This window comes from Schistocerca nitens, chromosome 1 (assembly GCF_023898315.1).
Source record: "Schistocerca nitens isolate TAMUIC-IGC-003100 chromosome 1, iqSchNite1.1, whole genome shotgun sequence".
Lineage (NCBI taxonomy): Eukaryota > Metazoa > Arthropoda > Insecta > Orthoptera > Acrididae > Schistocerca > Schistocerca nitens.
The window spans coordinates 351428817-351451682 of NC_064614.1; the positions used below are offsets into that span (position 1 = coordinate 351428817).

At 38.2% G+C, this 22866-nt stretch overlaps 1 protein-coding gene across 1 annotated transcript in view; it reads left to right on the top strand.

Annotated features, from left to right (window-relative positions):
• LOC126248749 (uncharacterized) overlaps positions 1–8751 on the top strand; it is a 340818-nt gene extending 332067 nt beyond the window's left edge. The window contains exon 20 of the mRNA XM_049950088.1: positions 7760–8751. Within this exon, the coding sequence (XP_049806045.1) occupies positions 7760–7924 (165 nt within the window). The 3' untranslated portion in view covers positions 7925–8751. The remainder of the gene's footprint in view (positions 1–7759) is intronic.
• Positions 8752–22866: the final 14115 nt, after the last annotated feature.

Genomic DNA, 22866 nt, shown 5'->3' on the forward strand with positions numbered 1-22866 from the left:
TTGTCACCTTCGGTCACTTTGTGTTACTCAAATGTTTTTGGTTTAAACACAGGACCAGTTACATATTTTTTCATGCTTAGCAAGATGTGTTTTGAAAATTTATTCTCATTGCCAAGTGCAAATATTTACAAAGTATTTTTTGCGATGTTTCACAAACAGTGAATGTGAGTGATAGTTTGCATGCATGTGGTTTTCTACATAACTGAGGAGGCATGGTACCTGATAACCTCAAAAAGACAATTACTGTGTAAGAGATGCAAAATATCACATACACAAACATCGCACAAAATACATATGTAAATATTTGCTTTGACAACAAGAATAAATTCTCAAAATGTGTCATGCTAGCCATGAAAAACTACGTAACTGGTGCAGTGGTTCATTATTTATGTGATGAAGGACTTGCAGGCTTTCCAAATTTTACACCATTTTTTTCAAGTCTCTTGAAAAGTGTAACAGTGGGTTTTCATGTACCTCCTGTCAGAGTTCAATGATCATGGTACAACATATCCAGTGATCAGAGCCAGCTTGCCCAGTATTGGAATCCCTAAAACACAGGACACAGTGCTTGTGTAAATGCTATATAACACTACTTCCAGCCAAGAGCAGTCAGTAATTTTACTTTTGCTCTGATCGCCTCATACTATGCCACCTAATCATCAAACTCTGGCAGGTGATGCATCAGTTTTAGTCAAACTAACTCAAGTTTTTAACTAATAATAAGGCAATTTGTCTTGGAAATAACATTGTGGCACTTAGTTTGAGGTTCCATTGTCCCTTGCCCCAGCTCAGCACAAAGATTAAACTAAAGTTTGTTTTTGGTATCACGTGTACCTTGACCCATAAATTACACCAGTAATGACAACATCTCTTCATATTCTGAGAAATAATACAATTTTTGATTTCTTTACAGTGCTATTTCACATTGGTACTAATACCAAACTATAGTTGTCAACTGCTGTGTCTTAAACTGTAAAATAGATCAGTAGTGCCAATAAGTGAGCCATTTTTGTAATGTTATAGGGAACTGTTCACATTTCTTTATAAATAATGTAGGCGGTTTTTGGTTTCTGTAAGATGCATTTTACATTTGGTACAAAGACTGAACTATAGTGATTATCCAATATACCTTAACATGTAAATAAAATCAGGACTGCCATTCAATGAGCCATGCATGTTTTCTATTGTTACAGGACAAATCTTTATGTGTTTTGATAAATAATGTAGATAACACTATGCTACAAAAAAAACTTTTTTTCTATTTATGAAAAAATAAATTCTTTGTGATCCTAGTTGTACTTTGAGTGCTGAATTCAAACTATTTTTAGTTTTTTCCTGTCATGGGTAGTTTATGAGTAATCACAGTTTTATTTCTCTGCTCTGTTTCTGATATGGTGCAGCAAACATGAGGTGAAAGTCAATAAACAAATTCACGTTTTTATGACTGTAATCTTTGTGTATATGCTGTGTAGCATTTATTTGACACAAGAAATTCCAGAAAATTGACAAAAAATGAGCCATTGTATTGTAATGCACATCACTTTCTTCTCTTGTATTGTGAATCTTTCTTCTCTCAAATGATATTCTAACAATAATCTGCTAACATAGAAGGTATGTATTTCTATGGTAGAACTGTCTTTATGGAATCTTTTGCCATGTTCATCCAATATGTCACTACAACTCTCTCTGAAGTAATCCAGATGAGAGTCCATCATATGTACCTTCAAAGACATATTGCACCCCAGATCTTGATATACTTTGATCATGTCGTCCACCATTGCTTTGTAGTTTTCTGACCCCATCTTGAAACAGTCCCATGCTGTCTTTTCTTTGTCAGTTAAACATGCTTCAAAATTTGCATCTTTCTGCAGCTCCTTGATTTGTGGGCCCATGAATACACCTTCCTTTATTTTTGCAGCTGAAAGACTGAGGAATCTGATAGTTAGATATGCAAACCCACTGCCTGTTGGATCCATGGCCTTTATGAATTGTTTCATTAGGCAAAGTTTGATGTGAAGCGGTGGAAGTGGTATATCTTCAGGAGTTACCAGACTTCCATGTTGTACATTCTTTTCGCTCACTTTCCATCTCCGCCTAGGCCATTTCTTTTTCTTGTAGTGAGAATTTCTGTCTTGTCTCTCCCACTTGCAAAGAAAACAGGCATACTTCGTGTAGCCTCATTGCATTCCCAGTACTATAGCAATTACTTTGAAATCTGCACATATTTTCCATTTGTATTTGTTGTATTGTAATGAATTTAGCATCATTTGTATGAATTCGCAATTCTCTTTGGTCAAGCTGGCGTAAGCTAGTGGAACAGAGAGTATTTTATTTCCGTTATGGAGCAAAACACCCTTGAGACTTGTCTTTGACACATCTATGAAAAGTCTCCAATCCTGTGAAATATAGGTGAAGTTCAGCACTTTCATTAGGCCAGCAACGTTATTGCAAAATGTCAGTGCTCTGTCAGTTGCAAACTAGGAAATAAAGGCATGTTCTCTGTGCCTGAACACACTGATTTTAGGACTTTGGTGGAGTAGATTATACTCTTGTAGTCTTGACCAAGCAGCTGCACCTTTTGTTTACTTAGTCCTAGATCACGTACTAAATCATTTAAATCTGCTTGTGTTAACAAATGTGATGATGACTCACTTGTGCTGTGATATAAAGAATCATCATCTGTGATTTCTTCAGTACTACTTAGTTCACTGTCACTCTGAATTTGACCTGGAGTTCTTGAAGGTACTGGAAGGCTGTCAGAATGCTGCACTGGCATTCTCACTGAAGGCAGATCTGGGTAAACTATGTACCTCTTCGATTTTTGGTTTGTACAATGCTGAATTTTTGTTAGACAGAAATAACAGTCAGTAACATGGTCCTTGGGCTCTCTCCACACCATGGGCACAGCGAACAATGCCACATTCTCTTTACCTTTCCACTACTGAATTAGTTTGCAGTAACATGTAGCTCAACAGAAATGTGGTGCTCATTCTTTATCTTGGTCTCCTATCTCTACTCCAATGTAATGTTTATATGCTTTCTTTATGACTGTTGAAATTTTCTTCCTATTTCTGACAAAGGTGAACTTCCCACTGATATAGCAGAGGTTGTCTGGCTTATATCGACATCCACGACAAAGTGGCATTTCTGAAAATTTTAAAATACCTCTTCAGTAATAAACCTGTACTACATTAATACTAGAGAAATGCTGATATGTAAAAACCAGCAGTCAATTTACCTTCAGCACCAGTCTAAATCATTTTATACACAAGAACTTATAAGTTCAACTGTGGTCGGAAATAACAGAGAAGGTTACTTGTCAGCCAAAACACCTACTCGTTAAGATTGACACAAATTATGGCTAACACCACTGTTATAAACTTGATGTACCTGCCTCTAGGAAGCATGAAGGTCTGTAATTTTTGGTTGCTTTAAAGTACTGTTTTTGTTGGTACAAACATCAAATTGTAGTCATGTTTGGGCACCAAGTGTGGTGCAAAGAACAAGATGGCTGGCTCTGGGGTATGTACCGATTGCCTGTATCATTTCAATGTCCAATAAAATACTGGGGCTGGGAGAACAAAATCCATGATGGTCTTCTGTGTCGTGGAACAACATTGAATAAAATAGGGTGAATCTTAAACAGATGTGGAACTAAAACTGTCTTTTGACTGCCTAGGAAAATCCAAGAGACGATGTGCCCTGTAAAGGATATAGTCATGATTTCAGAGTCCCAGTTGTGTACAGTATTTCCTGTGACTGTGGCAGTAACTACTTGGGACGGTCTGTTCAAACCATTTTCCAGCGCTGTACCAAACACCGATTGCATATCAAGTACAGAAATTAAAAAAAATCTGCTGTTGTGGAAGACAGTCTTATGAACAAGCACAAAATTGTGTTTGAAGAGACAGGGATTACACAGTTATCAAAGAGATTGTGAAAATTAGAACTTTATTAGTTGCATGGGATTCACACACAGCAATGTGTGGAAGTGGGCACTTAGTACTGAGAGCTTGCACAGTAGTCTGCCCTCTATTATACAGTGTGGTGGAAACAAAGATGCTGTGAGTGACATTTCATCATTGGTGCCAATGCAATATCTAGTCACAGTGGACACAGTTACATCAGGTACAGAACTTCTCTGCGATTCCATTACTTCTTCAACAGTAAAATGTTTTTCTAACTGTTGCATATTGTCAAAAGCTGAGAGTGTCATAAATAATTAATGTGAGAAGTGCTCCAAGAACATTTAATAGAACAAATTCATCGCAAAAACTTTTTGATTTGTCATTGAACATATTTCTACCTTGGTTATTGTCTGAGGTGTATGATTGTAAGATTCTTTTTGTTTTTGCACTTATTATTCATTAATGGGATCATCCAGAATCTGTGTCCCTTAATTCCCACTCATAGGCCTTGCTAGAGATCACTAATCTATTCCCCTGTATATCAAAATTTTCTGCATGTATGATATAGCTACTGCTAAAAATTTCCTCAGGCAGTGCCTTCCTCTAAGCAGACCCGAGACTTCATCAGTCCCCAGTAGTAAACAGAATGGCTCTCTTTTTTTATCAGTCATTTTATATGTCACTTTGGATTGATTTTTGAATTTCCTGAGCACTCATCCATACTTCTAATTCAGTTACATTCAAGACACTTTCCTCATCTTGACCCATGATGTAATTCTGCTTCTGAATTTATCAGAACTTCTTAATTGATAAGATTCAGCAACCTTTTTGGAGTTTGATGTCAGACTCTGTATCCCCCATTACTCAATTTTCAAGTTGCTTCTCAGGTTTTCCTCTATTCCTCAATTTCTAAATTTGCTCTCTTCCACATCTCAGCCGCTGTTCGGTTTGCTTCTCCCCCTATTGTAATGTTTATTCCTTAATCCAGGCTACTGAGTAGTGTTAAACTTAATGCTGGAATATATCCATTTCATTCAGTCTCCTCCTCTTTCCTGACAAAATGAATGTGTAGTGTTCCAAATGCTTGGACATTTGTCATATTTTACTATAACATGGCCACAGGTTGGTAAAGAGAAGCTTTTTTTTATCTTTACTTTTTCGTAGTTTCCTCTGGAAAGTGGTGCCCCCTCCCCCCCCCCCCCCCCCCCCAAAAAAAAGAAAAAAAAGACGACTTGCATGTCTCTACATATTTATAGTACAAAAAAACTTATTTTCTGCATGCCATTGCTTTAGTGCTTTATCTTGTGTTTCAGTTTGATATCTCTCTTGCTATCATTCTTCATTATTTGCAATACTATCAATTTTTTTTTTTTTTTAAAAAAAAAAGAGCGAAATCATAATTTTTTTTTCCTATTAGAAATTAGTTTCAAACATTTCACTAGCTACTGAATGATGGTTCCATCTCTAAGGATCTATGCTACTTCTGTTGTAGCATGAGACTTACTGTAGAAATCTGTGAAGTTAATTTATTTTTTTATTTTTTGCAGTGGAATATTCCTTTGATAGTTTGGGAACTATCTGTGTTCAAGTATACATATATTTTTGTTCAGTTGTGATAAATTTGTGGTATTCTCCCTTGGTTTGCTAACATCACAATTGTGTTAGGATGGTCAGTGAAATCTCATATAGGACCTGAGAAGGCCACATGACAAAATACAGCTGTAATTTGCTGGCATGCTTCAAGTGCACTGGCTTTCCACCTGGTTTCCTCTGTGTGAATCACTTGAACTCATTGGTCAGATATTTGATGATAAGACCACCAACTTTTCCAGGTATTTTCTGTTTAATGGAAAATGCTATGAACTGACAGAGGGAGTCACGATGATTGTGAATTTGTGTATGGAGCACTTCAAGGAACCCTGAAGTCATCCAAATGAAAACCCACTTGCTTTTTCCATTAAGCTGATTACACATTCATCTGACCTCATGGAAGGGACAAATGCCATGGCTTCCTCATACATCTGAACTTCATTCATCACAACATTAAATTTGGTATGGAGACCAAAGTCATGTCAAGAAAAGAGCTGATGGCACCCAGGGCTATTGTGTGTATTGGAAAAAAATACACACTGATCTGTGTTGCACCAGATAGCTGCCATCAACCTGTGCAGAGGAATGGAGTACTAAAAACACTAGTATAAAGGGCATGCACAATATCAGATGCAGAGAGTATTCCTCAGAACTGTTTTTCAAAGAAATAGTTAACTGAATGACAGATTAGCCACACTCTGCACCCCTCCACTACAGTGCTTTGGAGACAGATGAAGTAACAGAGAAAGTGGCTGCCACTGCCTTTTTACCATAAACTTGTGCACTGTCAGGTCATACTGCAAAAGCACCAAGTAAGAACTGTCTTTTGCCCGCCCAATAATACATAGTCATTATTGAGTCAAAGATGACCTCGGTTTACAGAAGGCTGGTGTTTACCATATTTTGTACCAGTGTGGCAAGAAATATATTGGACAAACAGTGCACGCTGTCAAAGGTCACTGCGAAGAAAACTAGTGGTACACTTGACTGATGCATCATAACCAGTCAGTTGTCACAGAGCACTGTTTGTTTGAGACCCATGCAATGGAATATGAACATTATCAGTATTTTAGTGCAAAGTTCCAAGTATTGGAACAATGTCATTGGAGAGGCTTTTGGAATACACACCAGAGGCAATCTCATTTACTGGCACTTTGGCTATAGTATCAGCACAGCTTGGAAACCAGCACTGGGTGTGATTAAGAAGACACTCAGCATACACAACTTTCTGACAATGAGTGTGAACAAAGTAACTACACCCATGTTACCACTTCACAGGTGCCCTGCTGAGCATCATCGGCCACAGTCAGCGACACGGTAACCTCCTTGACCACCGACATGTGCCCTCGGGTGCACACTGTTCACAGAACAGCTCACAGGTGGGGGGAAGGGGGGATATAAGCTGGCCATGTGGTCCCAGGAGGCCAGTTCATCAGTGCACCTGACCAATGGTGACAAGTCGGATTGTCAAAATATTGTGCCTGTTGGACACTATTAACCAACATTACACCTGTGGACTATTTGATCACTTCTTTCTTTTGTTTTTCGTCCATTTATTCAGTATCCTAATTTTCCTATTTTTTTATTTGCATCACTTTAATTTTTCTCATTCTTTTCAGTCCTGGGTCTTCAGCCATTGCTTATTTGCAGCTCATGATGAGTGCTGTACAATGTTAGCCAATGTTCACTTCCAGTTCTTTACCTGCTTTTCCTCTCCACTGACCCAGTGAGTGATGAGTCTCTCCCTGCTTGCCATGGACACATTTCATTGTCCTTTCCTGTTTTTTTTCTTCATCTACTTTTCCTTGCTAAGGAACTACTGGAAATATTCTGAAAGCTCAAGTATTAAATTTTGTCTTTCATTTATATTAAGAGAGTGACTCACTGCTGCAAGATATAAAATGTTACCTAATTTCATTTTCAAGAGCATGGCATTTCTTTGTCAGAAACTTCAGAGAAAATAAGGTATTGTAGTCCTGCAAAGGGAAGGAGTTTAATACTCTTCAGTGTTTTCTCTTTGATCTTAAGCTTCCAAGGAATTAACATGTTGTCCAAGAGCTTAATACTGAGTGTAGTCTGTTACATGTTATCATTAACTGAACAATGAACATCAACACTTTTGGAAGTATGATCGTTATTCCAACTCCATTTTGTCACATTTCTTCATTAAGTTCACACTATTAGTGTTTGTTATTGGCTGGTTAATTTTATTTAACAACTGCTTGAATATATGAAGACTAATGAGCAAGTATTTGTTACAGGATAGACCCAAGAAATGCAACAACCCAAAGGTGTGCAACTTGTGGCATAAATCTGGAGTTAGATACATGCGTACCTGCCAGGCTTGCCCTGAGGTTTACCCCTGGACTGGAAAGACAGGAGTGAAGAACAGCCGCATTGATAATGAAATCTATGAAGAAACGTAAGAATGTAATATCTGTTTTGTCAGTAAGATGTTATGGCCACAGCTTGACATCATTGTTGTGCACAATAAGATCATTCATCATCATTTATAGACAGAAGTAATATGATTCAATAAGTGCCTGTAAATTTGAAAATGTGTTAAAGATATTTGACTGTATTGTGTAATTGGCAATTATTTTATTGGGAATTGAATAATATTCCTTTTGAAATGCAATGATTTCATTTAAAGAAAAATTAAACACAACATTTACTTTTTTTAAGAAAATTTGTTAAAGCCTTTTCCCATTGACTTATTTTGTGATAAATATTTGTGGAATATAATAAGTTCAGACTTATATTAATTATACTGAACGTGTGACAAGTCCTGCTGCATTGTGAATGCTTGTTCACAGAAAATATACTATTAAAATTTGTACATATTCTATTTAGTCATTGGAAAGAAAAAGACTTTTGTATAGTACGCTACAGACATTTTTATATATGTATCTGTCATTCTGCAATATAAGAAAAAAATGAGCAAATGTCAAGTTTTGCAGTAGTTGATGAGTCTTGTGTACAAAAATGTGTGTTTGTGAAGATTTTTAAAAATTCTCCTAATTAAGTGCCATTCAGCCATTGACACAGCTCATTAACTCTTAGAATTTCAAAAGTACAAAATACTTTCCTCAGTAATTTCTATTTTAAGAGAAAAAATTTCTGATCAGTGAGGCCATATTCTGTGTTCACCCATAACTGGCAGACTTTCATAAACATTTAGCCTCATGACAGGATGAACAGCTGTAAAATCAAGGAAATAAACAAAGAGAAATAAATGGCACATCTTGAATTACATGAGTATTATTGGAAATTCGTTGAGCTATGTAAACTGTAATGGGCAATGCCCTGTACTAAATGGTTTGTTCTAAGAACATACCAGTCTTATATTATTAAGTGGAAGTACAAACTTGGATGTCTTAGATGAATTTAAGACACTGGGTTAGTAACTGTTATTTATTGTTTTAATGAAAATGTAATAAGTTAATCAGTTTGATTGAAGTCTCTAAGAATGGTATATTGAAGAGATTATATAGTATAATCTTAAGTAACCATTCTCATACTTTCTTTTCAGAATACTTGAACGATTTGTAGAGCAATCAAGTTGTACACAAATTTAAATTTGTACAAAATTATTCTAATTTTGGCATTAAAAATAGCTTTTTAGTGTGTGTATTAATATGTATGCCAAGAATGTTAATTGACATTAATCATGTTTGCATTTGATGACTATCCTCATTCTACAGTTTGATGATGAGGGTTTCTTGTCATTTGAGTACATCATCCTAGGCATGACATTAAGTGATATGTACACAGTTCCTGGACAAGAACACGTTGGACAGTTTTGTCAGTTTACCCCTTTATGTAAAATCGCCTTTTGGGAAGATAATTCTAAAAAAATATACTGGCACTGTAGTAAGGATCATATCTTTCTTTCTTTGGGCCATCTAACATGCTGAACAGTGTACTGCTAGATCTGTCCACTAAATTATTCACATTTTTCTGCTTCCTATAAGCAGATATTCTGGTTTGATTACATATACAAATGAAGTTGTAAAGAACATGTTGCCATAACTACAAAGTTTGTTAACCTAATTTTTCCTGTTGGTGGTTAATGGCAGCAATATTGGTGGGATTATCTGTCATCAATTTTAGCTACATGGCTCTTGTTACTAAACTGTGCCGTTATTACATTTTCTTATGTATGTGATGAAATTGTATTATAAGATAGCAGTGCAATTAAGTTTTTAATAATAAATACCTTTTCAACAGAAATATGTTTTCTTTATGAATTCAGTTACTCACAAACAAAATTGAGGAAAACAGTGATTAACCTAAATGAATACCCCACGTATCTGTATATCAAATTGACTCAAACATTCTACTAAATGATTGATCACAAATTCTGTTAAATTAGTTGTGCTGACCAACCAGTTTGAGTACGAGATAACCAAATTAATATTTATAAAATTGAAGAAAACAGATAATTAAATATCCAACTAAGGTGCAACATTGTTTAAACCATTACAATAATACACAAAAAGAACCAGTGTGATGTAATATCATTGCAGCAAATCAATAAAATGAGTTCCCAACAGGCCAAAATACTTACCTGTAAGAACACGCACGAAAAGTGAGACAAGCATGTCAGCTATCAGACTTTCCATCTCAGCACATTCATTCCAAAATATTTTAGTATTTCTTATCATAAGATTTATGGCCCATGCTTTTTATATCTCTCATAGGTTTTCAGTTGTGTCAGATACTTTACAGAAAAAATCAGAATAGTGTCATTAACAAAATTCTTAATAACATAAAAAAAACTAACAGCCATCTTATGTTACCCTGTCTGTGTTCTGAGTGAATATCTTAATACATTCTGTGACATCATGGATATACCCCTGGATGCTTACTCAACACATATCTGATGCATTGCATGCAGTCAGGTGCTGTAATAAAAATGGACAGTGGTGTAATAGATAATTCAAATGAAGGATCCTTAAGTGTGTCATATAATTCAACAACAAAAACAATCAATATTTGACAAAATAATTTAACTGGATAGATAAAGAATCTACTCACCAAGTGGCGGCAGAGCACACACACAAAAGAAAGTTATAATTAGGCAAGCTTGCAGAAGACTTACCGGATGGGTTGAAAAGGAAACACTGATTGTTGGGGACTGCATCAGACAAGATTTAAAAACCTGAGAGCTTAAGGTGGAAGACAGGGTAATATGCATGACAGATATTATTGCTGAAACATTGTAAATGAGTCAGTAAGAGTGAAAAGCTAAATGCAGAGATGGGAGGGGGCAGTGAAAAATAGATGGGTAGGACAATGAAAGATGTATAAAACTCAAACAGAGTGAAGAAAAGAGTAGTTACTGTGGAGAAATGCTGAGACACAAGAAATTAACGTAAATTATGGCCAGGTGAGTGGCAAGAACCAGGGTCATGTTGTAGCACAAGTTCCCACCCACAAAGTTCTGAGAAACTGTTGTCTGGGGGAAGAATCCAGATGGTGTATGTGTGGTGAAACAGGCACCGAGGTTATGACTGTCATGTTGTAGAGCATGCTCTGCGGCACAATATTGTGTGTTGGCAGTACATACCCTCTGCCTATGCCCATCCATCCTAATTGGTAATTTGGTGGTAGTCATGCAGACGTAAAAGCCCGAATGTGTTTACATAAAGCTGGTATATGACGTCTCATTTCACAGGTGGCTCCCCGTTTGATAGTATATGTTTTCCCAGTTACAGGGCTGGTATGGGTGGTGGTAGGATGGTGCATAAGTCACAGGTGTAGGAGCCATAGAGTAGGGAGAAGGGTGCAGAAGGAGCATAGAGTGTGACAAGAATATTGCAGAGATTGGGAGGGTGACGAAAAGCTATTCTAGGTGTGGTGGGCAAAATCTCAGACAGAATGGATCTCACTTCAGGCCATGACTTTAGGAAGTTGTTGAAGTAGCTGATTAATACATTCCAGACCAGGATAATACTGAGTGACCAGTGGTGTGCGCCAAAGTTGTTTTTTGGAGTTTTATACATCTTTCATCATCCTACCATCTATTTTTTACTGCCCCCTCCCACCTCTGCACTTAGCTTTTCACTCTTATTAACTCATTTATGATGTTACAGCAGTAATCTCTGTCATGCATATTACCCTGTCTTCCACCTTTAAGCTCTCAGGTTTTCAAATCTCACCTGCAGTCCCCAACAATCAGACTTTCTCATTCTGTCTGGTAAGTCTCCATTGATCTGTGATTGTGGGTGACTTTCCCGAAATCTGCCCCTTTTCATAGACCTCTCCAGTACTTTTCCTTCACCCCTCTTCCTTCCATTTCAACCCTTCTGCCTGAAGAAGGAGCAATGGCTCCAAAAGCTTGCCTAATTATAACTTTCTTTTGTGTGTGTGTTCTGCTGCCGCTTGGTGAGTAAATTTTTATCTATCCAGTTATCTTATATAGTTTGGACACTGGCTCATTGGATTTTGTTTTTTTAAATATTGCTTACATTACTGATTTGCAAAGTTGTTAGATGACAACAGAGATAAGTTTGCCAATGGCATTAGCATCTTGACTGAGAATAACAATGAGATCTGAGTTGTAATATGAGTTGTTCAAATGTTTCACAGCAAATACCTAGTCATCTTAAGGAAAAGTTCATTATGATAAAGTAAGACTGAGTAATAAATCAAAAACAAATTCATGTATATTTTGCCTTAATAATTATTTATTACAACATGGTTTGCATCTGAATGCTTCTGATAAGAAACTACTTCCAGTGCTAATTGCCATGAGAATCCATGAGAAGCAGTATCAGTGACTTTCAGTGTGTTCTTTTGGCCTTTATTAGGACAAAATAAAGAGGCTGGCCAAGTGTACACAAAAATTTGAGTAAGACTCAGACCATTCAGGAGAACAAATATTGTGATGAACAGCTTTTTAAATGCTGTGCCACATTAGGCGGTCACAAAACATATTGTCTTGTAGTACTGAGAGTTTACAGGCCTCCAGTAGGTTGTATCTTAAGTTTCAAAAGATAGATTATTTGCTACTAAATTCTTCGTTACAAACTGCATCCTAATATCATACAAAACTAAGAGAAGATTTTATTTAATAAAAAGGGGCACTTGGAATGCCTTACTTTTTAGACAGAGTGTAATCAAGATATAAAAGTTTTATTTTTTTAATAAAATGAAGGCACTGAAGAAAAGGACACAGAACATTAGCAATTACCAATGTATAGAATGAAAAGTATATGCAGTAGAATAAAAGACAATGTGTCAGTCAGAAGTGCCAAAGATAAAAATACATGAGAGGCACTAAAAAATTATCAGCCTGAACACAGACATTCAAAGATAATCAGCACAACAAGCGATACTACACAACACTCCCATTTTTGTTTGTTGACTTTAATGATACAACTGATAATGATTTGCAGCAAGTTTGAAACTTTTATTTGGAAGGTGCTTTTGTTAATATGTCTGCCAATAGATTTGATCTAACATAGGAAACAAAAATGGAATCGTCATTTATTTTCTCACAAACATAATGAAACTTTATGTAAATATTTTTTTTCTTTTGTGATGTTCATTATTTCTCATTACTTGTATTGCATTCTAGTTGTCCACAGAGAGTTGATTGGTTGCTCCATGTTGACACCAAGTTCATTTAAGAATGTACGAAGCTAGGTAATTTCAGTATCTCCATCAGATTCTGCAACATACTTTGCTTTTCTGGTACATCTAGCAACTTATTTCTGCCTGTGAGATGTTCAAAAGACATAGCCCACTGCTGAATGATGAGTATTATTACCTCCAGCAAAAGCAGAATCTGAATATTCATGAAGATTACTAACACGGTTACCCAGAAAGTAATTTTTTTCTCAGCTGAAAACCATGTTGCGAATGCAAAATGATACGTATGCATTATTTGAAGTCACCTGAGTGAGTGCGCCAAGTTTCCATCATTTCCGACAGATAGTGTAGCTGCAGGACAGTTTCAAAATGGCATCTGTAGGTGATGTACTTTACAAGCAACATGTCGTAATTGAATTTCTCACTGCAGAGAAAGAAACTGTGGGGAATATTCACAAACACTTGTGCAAAGTCTATTGAGCATCTTCTGTCAATAGAAGTACAGTTAGCTGCCGGGCAAGGAGGGTGAGGTCATCAGAAGGCGGTTTGGTGGAGCTCCATGATTTGCAGCGGTCGGGGAGACCGCCCACGGTTATCACACCTGACGTGTTGCAGGAGCTGATGTTGTCATTTGTGAGGACACAAGCATTATGACTCAGCAATTGGTGCTGCACCTGTCAATCAGCAAAGGAAGTGTGGGTGCAAATTATCTGCAGTCTTGGATATTCAAAACTGTGTGCAAGATGGGTCCTGCAGTGTCTAACGGTGGATCACAAATTGCACAGAAAAAATGTTTGTCTTGATTTGTTGCAATGTTTTGAAGCTGAGGAGGACCCCTTCTTGTCCTGGGTTGTGACTGGTCATGAAACCTGGGTTCACCATTTTAAGCCCGAAACAAAACAACAGTCAATGGAATGCCACCATTCCCAATCCCAATGCCAATGAAGCACTGGCTCTACCACCAGGACAAGGATTGGTACCGACAGGGCATACACTCCCTTGTTTCACAGTGTAGGATGCCCATAGAATGGGATAGAAGTTACATGGACAAACAGAGTGTGTAAATAAAACACCATTCTTTCATGTGTGTAATTTTCATAATGTTCAATAAAGAATTGTTGAAGAAAAAAAGTGTGGTGCATTACTTTCTGGGCAACCCTTGCACTGCTGTATTTAAAACCTTCATTTCTTGTATTTTTAAGACACTTTAGGATACATATAACAGCAAGCCAGTGCTTAAGTCCATGGCTTCTCAGAAAAAATAAATACTGCAATTTGAAATTGAGCTCCAATCTTAGAACTTCAAAGCAGTTTGTGTCTGTGATTACTGATGCAGAGAGACAGAAATCCAATGTGTATTGTCATCATGTGAAGGACAGAACCTTACTGCAGCACTTCTTCAAAGGGGCCCGGATGTTGTGTTTATAGAAGAATAGGGACACGGTTTCAAGACATTACCTTCTTACATTAAGTGAAGACAAAACTTTGAAATAATAGCTACTGAATTACAGATCTTGACAGCTATGAGAAATTAATCACTTTGTATGTGTAGTGATCACCCAGTGGTAGGGTGGACACTTTTTTCAACAAATTAACAGAACCTATAGATTAAAGTCTCAGCTACAAAAGTCACCATAATTTTGAGTGGAGATATAAACCTAAACACAAATATCATAAATGAATCTGGTAAGCATCCTCATAAATGTCCTCTACAGTTTTGGCATGTCCCTGTTGTTCAATACCACAACAAGGGTTACTATAATGACTGCATCAGTAATCAAACTTGGGGCCACGAATGTGGACAGGGAGAAGTGTTGTATAGCTGTAAAAGATCTTGTCCCCTCAGATCATTTCTGCCACATAATAACAGCAAAATCAGGTATGGCAGAAATCTCTAAACTGCCGGCCTACGAACGACATTCATCAGAAATCAAAATACAAGATTTTCAAGAGAACTAGCAAACCAATGCAAATGCAAATGTGTGTCACAATTGAAATTCTCAACAATATTTACATTGAACTTTGAAAACACATTTCCAAATGTACCCACATCAGTAATCAGTATCCCACAAAAACAAATGGATAACAGCAGGCATCAGATGTCCTCCCAGTATCTAAGTTCCATTAAAAAAATAAAAAAATTAAAAAAAAAAGTCATAACGAGTCAAAGTTCATAATTTTCTATCGCAGGTACAAAAAGATTTATAAGAAAGTGCTGACTGTTGCAAAAAGTAATTTAATAACAAAATAATATACAATATAGAGAAAACAATCAAAGCAGTCTGGGATGTCATTAAATAGGAAACAGATAGAAACAAACAAGAGCATACTTATACGGGATGGAAATAAAGTAGCAAATGATCCACACCACCTAGCAACTACGTGAATGAGCATTTCTCAAATACTGCAGAGAAATTAAAAATTGCCTAAACAAATATAACATTTGTAAATAATGATGCACTAAGTACAATGACAACCAGCATGGAGTCAATAAACCTGTATGACTCCTAAAAAATAAGAAGTAAACAGGCTTAGATGACATAGCAGTGTGTGTGCTGAAGTGATGCAGGTATACAAGCTCCCTTAACAAACATAATAAATGAATCATTCGTATTAGGGAAATTTCCAGAGCATTTAAATCAGACATGAGTGATGTATATGGTATTGTTGTTCCCAAGAATCTCATGTAGCTTTCTTTGATGGCAACATCAGTTCCAATGCACAATTGAATTTCAAAAGCTTCCTGACTTCTGGGGTTAAAATCCATTACTGCTGTTTTCTTGGTGCTGACACTATAATGACACATTGAAACACTGAATTATTTCATTTGTAATACAGTTGCATAGTATCTCTAATTGTTCATAATATTTATGTTTGCACATAATAGACGTATAAGCAGTAGAAAAATTATCTTTGAATTTGGGGAGTAGTACTTTATACCATGTACATAATTGGGAAAAGACAGGGTCCTAGTACCAAGCCCTGGGGTACCCTACATCTTTTTTATTGGTAATGCTAGATCTTTGTGTGCCTCTCACCATTCTGGGCCTTCCCAGGTCCAAAACCTGCCGAATCCACCCACCCAGCACTTCCCTATTCCAGTCCTGTCATCCTGTCCCAGGTTTACCCTACCCCCTCAGGGACTGGGCTACCTGTGAAAGCAGCCATATCATCTCCCAGCTCTGCTGCAATCATTGCACGGATTTTTGTATTGGTATGACTACCAACCAGCTATCCACCAGGATAAATGGCCACCGCCAAATTGAGGCCAAGAGCAATGTAGACCACCCTGTAGCACAACATGCAGCTGAACATAACACACTTAATTTCAATGGCTGCTTCACTACCCGAGCAATCTGTATCCTTCCTCCACTTTCAGCTTTTCTGAACTTGGCGGATGGATGTTATCCATACAACACATTCTCTCCCCTTCTGTAATTATCCCGGCCTCAACCTACAGTAACATACTGTCCCCACACCCTCCACCCAACAGCTTCCACCCCATCTGTCCTGTCGTCTCCTCCTCATTCTCATCTCCCACCCTGTTTATTTGCCACCCTCTGCCAGTGCAATTGCCTGTCTCTCCCCAATTCCTCTCCTTCTTTACTCCTTTTTCCCCACCTCCCTGCCCCAAAGCCTCCTGATGCTCTGCCTGTTGGCATTCTAGTCACTTCACACCCCACCCCACCCATACACTTACTATCCTTTCCCCTTCCCCATCCCCTCCAGACTGCTGCTTGCATCCCACACTTGCTTGTGTGTATGAATGGTGTGTGTGTGTCTTTTAGTGATGAAGGCTTTGGTCGAATGCCTTATGTAAGTGTCTTTTAATTGTGCCTGTCTGCAACTTAATGTGTCTTCTTTATCATAAGTAGCAATCTGTCTTTTCCTACATTGTTGTTATTCCCACCTGGAGTTTCATTTTTAAACAAATTGCTTTATCTTAGTTATCTGCAAATGTATAACATTGTAAACAATACCACTGATCCCAATGTTTGATAATTTCTCTAGGAGTGTTGTTATATTGACACAGTCAAAAGAGTTCTATATTAGTTTGTTTGGTGCATAAGTTCACAGCACTTTTGTAATGCATGTTGGTATTCTGATTGTTTTGGGTTTATTTATTAATTATCATTTTTATCTGTAGTTCATTGTTGCTATTTGAGTTTAGAAATTGTTATTTTGTCATTTAAAGATAGTGAGTGGAACTGTGGATGCTAGAAAATAGAGTGCCAAGTGGAGAAATCTGAACATTTATGACATATTCTTCTGTCTAAGTTCAGTATAGGGTTGACAGCAGTGGAGGCAGCCAGAAACATTTACACTGTATATGTGGATAATTACAGAGCATGGCAAGAAAATGATTTTCTCATTTTAAGGAGGATCATTCAAATGCATACATGTAAATGTATTCAAGAACTGGCAAATGTGATGAACTGTGATCAGTCCACCTTCACAAACATCTGTATGCAGTGTGGAGGGCTCAAAAATCACCTAAGCCAAAATCAAAAAAATCTGTGGGTTGCTCATCACCAATTGGCTCTTGAACAACTCTGATCATTCCTACCCTGTATCATTATTGGCGATGATAAATGGTGGCTTTATGATAACATAAGGAAAAGAAAGGAATGAATGAGCCCAAACAAAGCAGCAGTTCCCCATATAAAGACTTGCGTGCATCCACAAAAGATAATGTTTTGCATGTTGTGGAACAACAGTGGTGTATTGTTCTATGAATTGCTTCCCCAAGTGTTACCACCACTGCTGACATTTATTGTCAACAACTGAGACATCTTGCAGATGCAGATAATGACCACCCACATTCTGCTAGACTGACAGAAAATACTATACAGGAGTTGGTTGGGAAGTCATTCTGTACCCACTTCATTTATCTGATCATGCATCCTCAGATTTTCACCTTTTCCACTCTCTATAAAACAACCTTCAAGGAACTTCCTTTCCAGATAAAATTGCACTCTGAACATGGCTTGATGAATTCTTTGCCTCAAAACCAAGTGATTTCTAGTCATAGAATTGCAAAGTTACACCAGCATTTGCAGAATGTTGTAAACAGTGAAGGAGAATATATTATCAGCACCTACAGTCTCTGTTATCTGTATCTGCTGTGTTTATTAAACTTAAGGGAAAATGCTATCAACCAACTCTATAGATCTATGAAGCAACTCTATAGATCAAGGAATCATCTGCCACATTTGATTTAATTTGATGAAAGCACTCTGATTTTGAAAGATTAGATTAAGCTTATAAAAACTTGAAAGTTTTATTGTACAGGGTGTGGTGAAGGAAGTCACTGGTTTGAAAGATACAAAACACAGTGGCCTTTTCTCATTGTTGCATGGGGTAAGTGCATTCTAAAGGATGGGATCTAACTTTTTTTAGGTTAGATTAGAAGCAATCATGCAGTGGATGAGAGAGGAGTTGCCATTTGCCACAATAACTTACTTTTCCAATGGCTGTTCACTCATTGCAACCAGTGTGCATCCAGGGAATGATTTAGTATCATGCCTGCAGGTCATGCTTCTGAAAATTGATTTTGATGTGGATGAACATGTTTGTGAATACCTCTTGTGTGCATAAAACAAATCTCCCCAGTTTGCTGGTAGCTTCTCTGCTGATGATAATGCTTTCTCCTCTGGTATAATTAGCAATGGGTCTTCTTCTACAGGGCAGGATGATGTTTCTTCTTTTCCTTCATGCTGAGTCTGCAGTGCTCTTCTTTTCATGAGAGGGCAGTATTACTTCTTCCTTAATCATATTAATAATAACTTTAACCCTATTTGCTGCCTGCCTTTCCAGCAACTGTCAATACAGAAAGAACATCACTTTTGTATTTGAGAAAATTACCAAATCTGTATAAAGGACAATAATCTTTAAAAACAACAGAATAGTTGTAACATTTTTACTATTGTTGATGTAATTTATATTACTATTTGACAACAGGGAGAAACAATAGAGTTTATATTGTTTGATGATATTGACTTTATATCACCTCATAAGCTGTTGTAAATATCTGGCGATTACCTGATAATGGTCTGTCGACCAAAACTGACTGTACAGCCTTGGGAGAGGCAGCCATGACAAAACTCTTACATCTGGGGTGCAAAATGGATAAGAGAGGTAAAATACCCTCAGACATCAAAAATATAATAATTCAAATTCCAAAGAAAACAGGTGCTGACAAGCGTGAATATTACCAAACTATTAGTTTAATAAGTCATCGTTGCAAAAGACTAACACAAATTCTTTACAGAAGAATGGAAAAACTGGTAGAAGCTGACCTCAGGGAACAGCAGTTTGGATTCCAGAGAAATGTAGGAGCATGCGAGGCAATAATGACCCTGCAACTTCTCTTAGAAGATAGGTTAATGAAAGGCAAACCTACATTTATATCATTTGTAGACTTCAAGAAAGCTTTTGACAATGCCAAATGGAATACCCTCTTTGAAATTCTGGAGGTATCAGTGGTAAACTTTGTATAGAAACCAGACAGCAGTTATAAGAGTCGAGGGGTGTGAAAGGGAAGCAGTGGTTCAGAGGGGAGTGAGACAGGGTTGTAGTCTACCTTTGATGTTATTCAATCTGTACACTGAGCAAGCAGTAAAGGAAACCAAAGAAAATTTGGAGTAGGGAGGTAATGGATCGTAACTGAATTAAATCAGGTGATATTGAGGGTATTAGGTTAGGGAACAAGACACTTAAAGTAGCAGATAAGTTCTGCTATTTGGGCAGCAAAATGACTGATGATGGCTGAAGTACAGAGGATATAAAATGTAGATTGGAAGTGGCAAGAAAAGCATTTTGAAGGAAAGGAATTTATTAAGATCTAACATAGATTTAAGCGTTGGGAACTCATTTCTGAATGTCCAGAGAGATGAAATAAAAACTTTGGTGTTTACCAATGGCATTGTAATTACACTGCTGGCCACCGTAAATGCAACACCCTGAAGGAAGCATCCGAATCAAGTGAAATTTACACCATGGGTTTGCAGGGATGAGATATGCAACTGATTAGAATTTCAGCGCAGACGCACATCACGCGCGCCTGTGGCGCCACCTCATAGCGCCATTTAAGGCTTGGCGATTTCGACGAGTGTACGTTCGGCACGTGTGTTTACCTTGTGGTTGTTTCACAAGACGATCAGTTATGCCTCGTAGACAACAGCGAACATCTTTTGATCAAGTATCCGAGTTTGACAGAGGAAGGATAGTGGCTTACCGAGATTGTGGATTTTCATACAGAGAAATCGCTAGTCGTGTTGGACGAAACCAAACAACTGTAATGCGGATATGTGACCGTTGGATGCAGGAGGGTACGACGGACCGACGTGGTCGATCGCATTCACCTCGGTGCACCACTGCACGTGCTGATAGGCAAATTGTGCGCATGGCAGTGACGGATCGCTCAGTGACATCCCGAACCATAGCACAGCACATTGCGTCTGTAACGCATCCTCCAGTGTCTGCGCGTACCATTCGACGCCGTTTACAGCAGAGTGGTCTGTCCGCAAGACGTCCATTGCTTCGTCTACCATTGACGCAGAACCACAGACGTCTCCGTCGCCAATGGTGTGATGACAGACGGATGTGGACGGCAGAATGGAATGACGTTGTCTTTACTGACGAGGCACGCTTCTGTCTGCGGCACCACGATGGTCGGATTCGAGTGTGGAGACACCGTGGAGAGAGGATGCTGGACAGCTGCATTATGCACCGCCACACTGGTCTTGCACCGGGTATTATGGTATGGGGAGGTATTGGATATTACTCTCGCACGCCTCTAGTACGCATTTCCGGTACTTTCAATAGCCGGCGCTACATATCCGAGGTGCTGGAGCCAGTTGTCCTTCCTTACCTTCAGGGCTCGGCCACAGCCATATTTCAACAGGATAATGCGCGACCACACGTGGCACGCATTGTCCAAAGGTTCTTCGTCAATAACCAGATTGAATTGCTTCCCTGGCCGGCTGTCTCTCCGGATCTTTCGCCGATAGAAAACATGTGGTCCATGGTTGCTCAACGAGTGACCCAGATTACATCCCCAGCTGCCACACCAGATGATCTTTGGCAACGTGTGGAAGCTGCTGTACCCCAGGAACACATCCAACGTCTCTTTGACTCAATGCCGAGACGTGTGGCAGCGGTGATCTCCAACAATGGCGGCTACTCTGGCTACTGATTCTGGCAGGAACCACATGTCACAGACGTCTGTAAACGTAATCATTTGATACTTGGTCAACATGTTATCTACAAAATAAATTTTGTTGTGCTTCCTCTTGTCTTTCTTGGTGTTGCATTTATGGTGGCCAGCAGTGTATGTCAGATACAGCAAAGGACTTGAGAGAACAGTTGAATAGAATGGACAGTGTCTTAAAAAGAAGGCTTAAGATGAATACCACCAAAAGCAGAACAAGGGGAACAAGGGTAATGGATCGTAACTGAATTAAATCAGGTGATATTGAGGGTATTAGGTTAGGGAAAAAGACACGTAAAGTAGCAGGTAAGTTCTGCTATTTGGGCAGCAAAATGACTGATGATGGCTGAAGTACAGAGGATATAAAATGTAGATTGGAAGTGGCAAGAAAAGCATTTTGAAGGAAAGGAATTTATTAAGATCTAACATAGATTTAAGTGTTGGGAACTCATTTCTGAAAGTATTTGTATGGCAGTGGAACATAGGCAACAAACAGTTTATACAAGAACACAATAGAAGCTTTTGAAATGCGGTGCTACAGAAGAATGCTGAAGATTAGGTGGGGAGATCACATAACTAATGAGGAGGTTGTGAACAGCACTGGGGGCAAAAAATTATGACACACACACAACCTGACTAGAAGAAGGGATTGGTTGATAGGGCACATTCTGAGACATCAAGGAATCACCAGTTTAATAATAAAGAGAAGTGTGGAGGGGTAAAAATTGTAGAGGGAGACCAAGAAGTGAATATGGTAAGCAGATTCAGAAGGATGTAGGTTGTAGTAGTTATTCAGAGATGAAGAGGATTGCACAGGATCAAGTAGTATGGAAATCTGCATCAAACCAGTCTTCAGACAGAGGACACTGATGAGTAAAAACAGAGAATTTTGTTAGACAATGATCTGTTTGTGTTTCATGGTTAGGAATACAGAAAATGGGTGCATCTATGGAAGACACCGACTGTTTGAAGGGGCCACTACAGCTAAAGTGAATTATGAAGATGCAGGGTAAGGCATGTTGGCAGGTCAGGAGCTGGTCACGAAGAGCATGTCCCTTTGAGGGACTGAGACTCTGCTCCTATCCACTGGAGCCATGCACAACCATTCTCCTGCATTTCCCATTGGCTGAGGGCTGCAGGTGATGTTCTCAAAAAGCATCTTTCCTTATCACTTCTCATGTGTGGGATGTACGCTTGGTTCGCAAAATGGGCTGGAAACTGAGCTTAAGCCATGGCAGCAGACCCTTGGGAGGACTACAGCTCTTGACCAGAGAGGAAGAAAAGTTTCCAATCTAATATTTGCAATAAAATGTTTGTGATTGTTTTCAAATGTGGTTACCTGCACAGTATGTTCCTCCTCCTGCAGAAGTGGAGACACATAGTTTGCAAAAGTTTACATATCATTGCGTGCTCCCTTCAACATGTGGCTTGCCCTAATAGCAGTGCATCATATAATGAAAATATAGGTTTTAGAAAGGGCCTTATTTCATCACTAACCAACATTTCAATTTTAAATTTATTTAACCTTTAAGAATGCAATTGCACTAGAATTCAAAT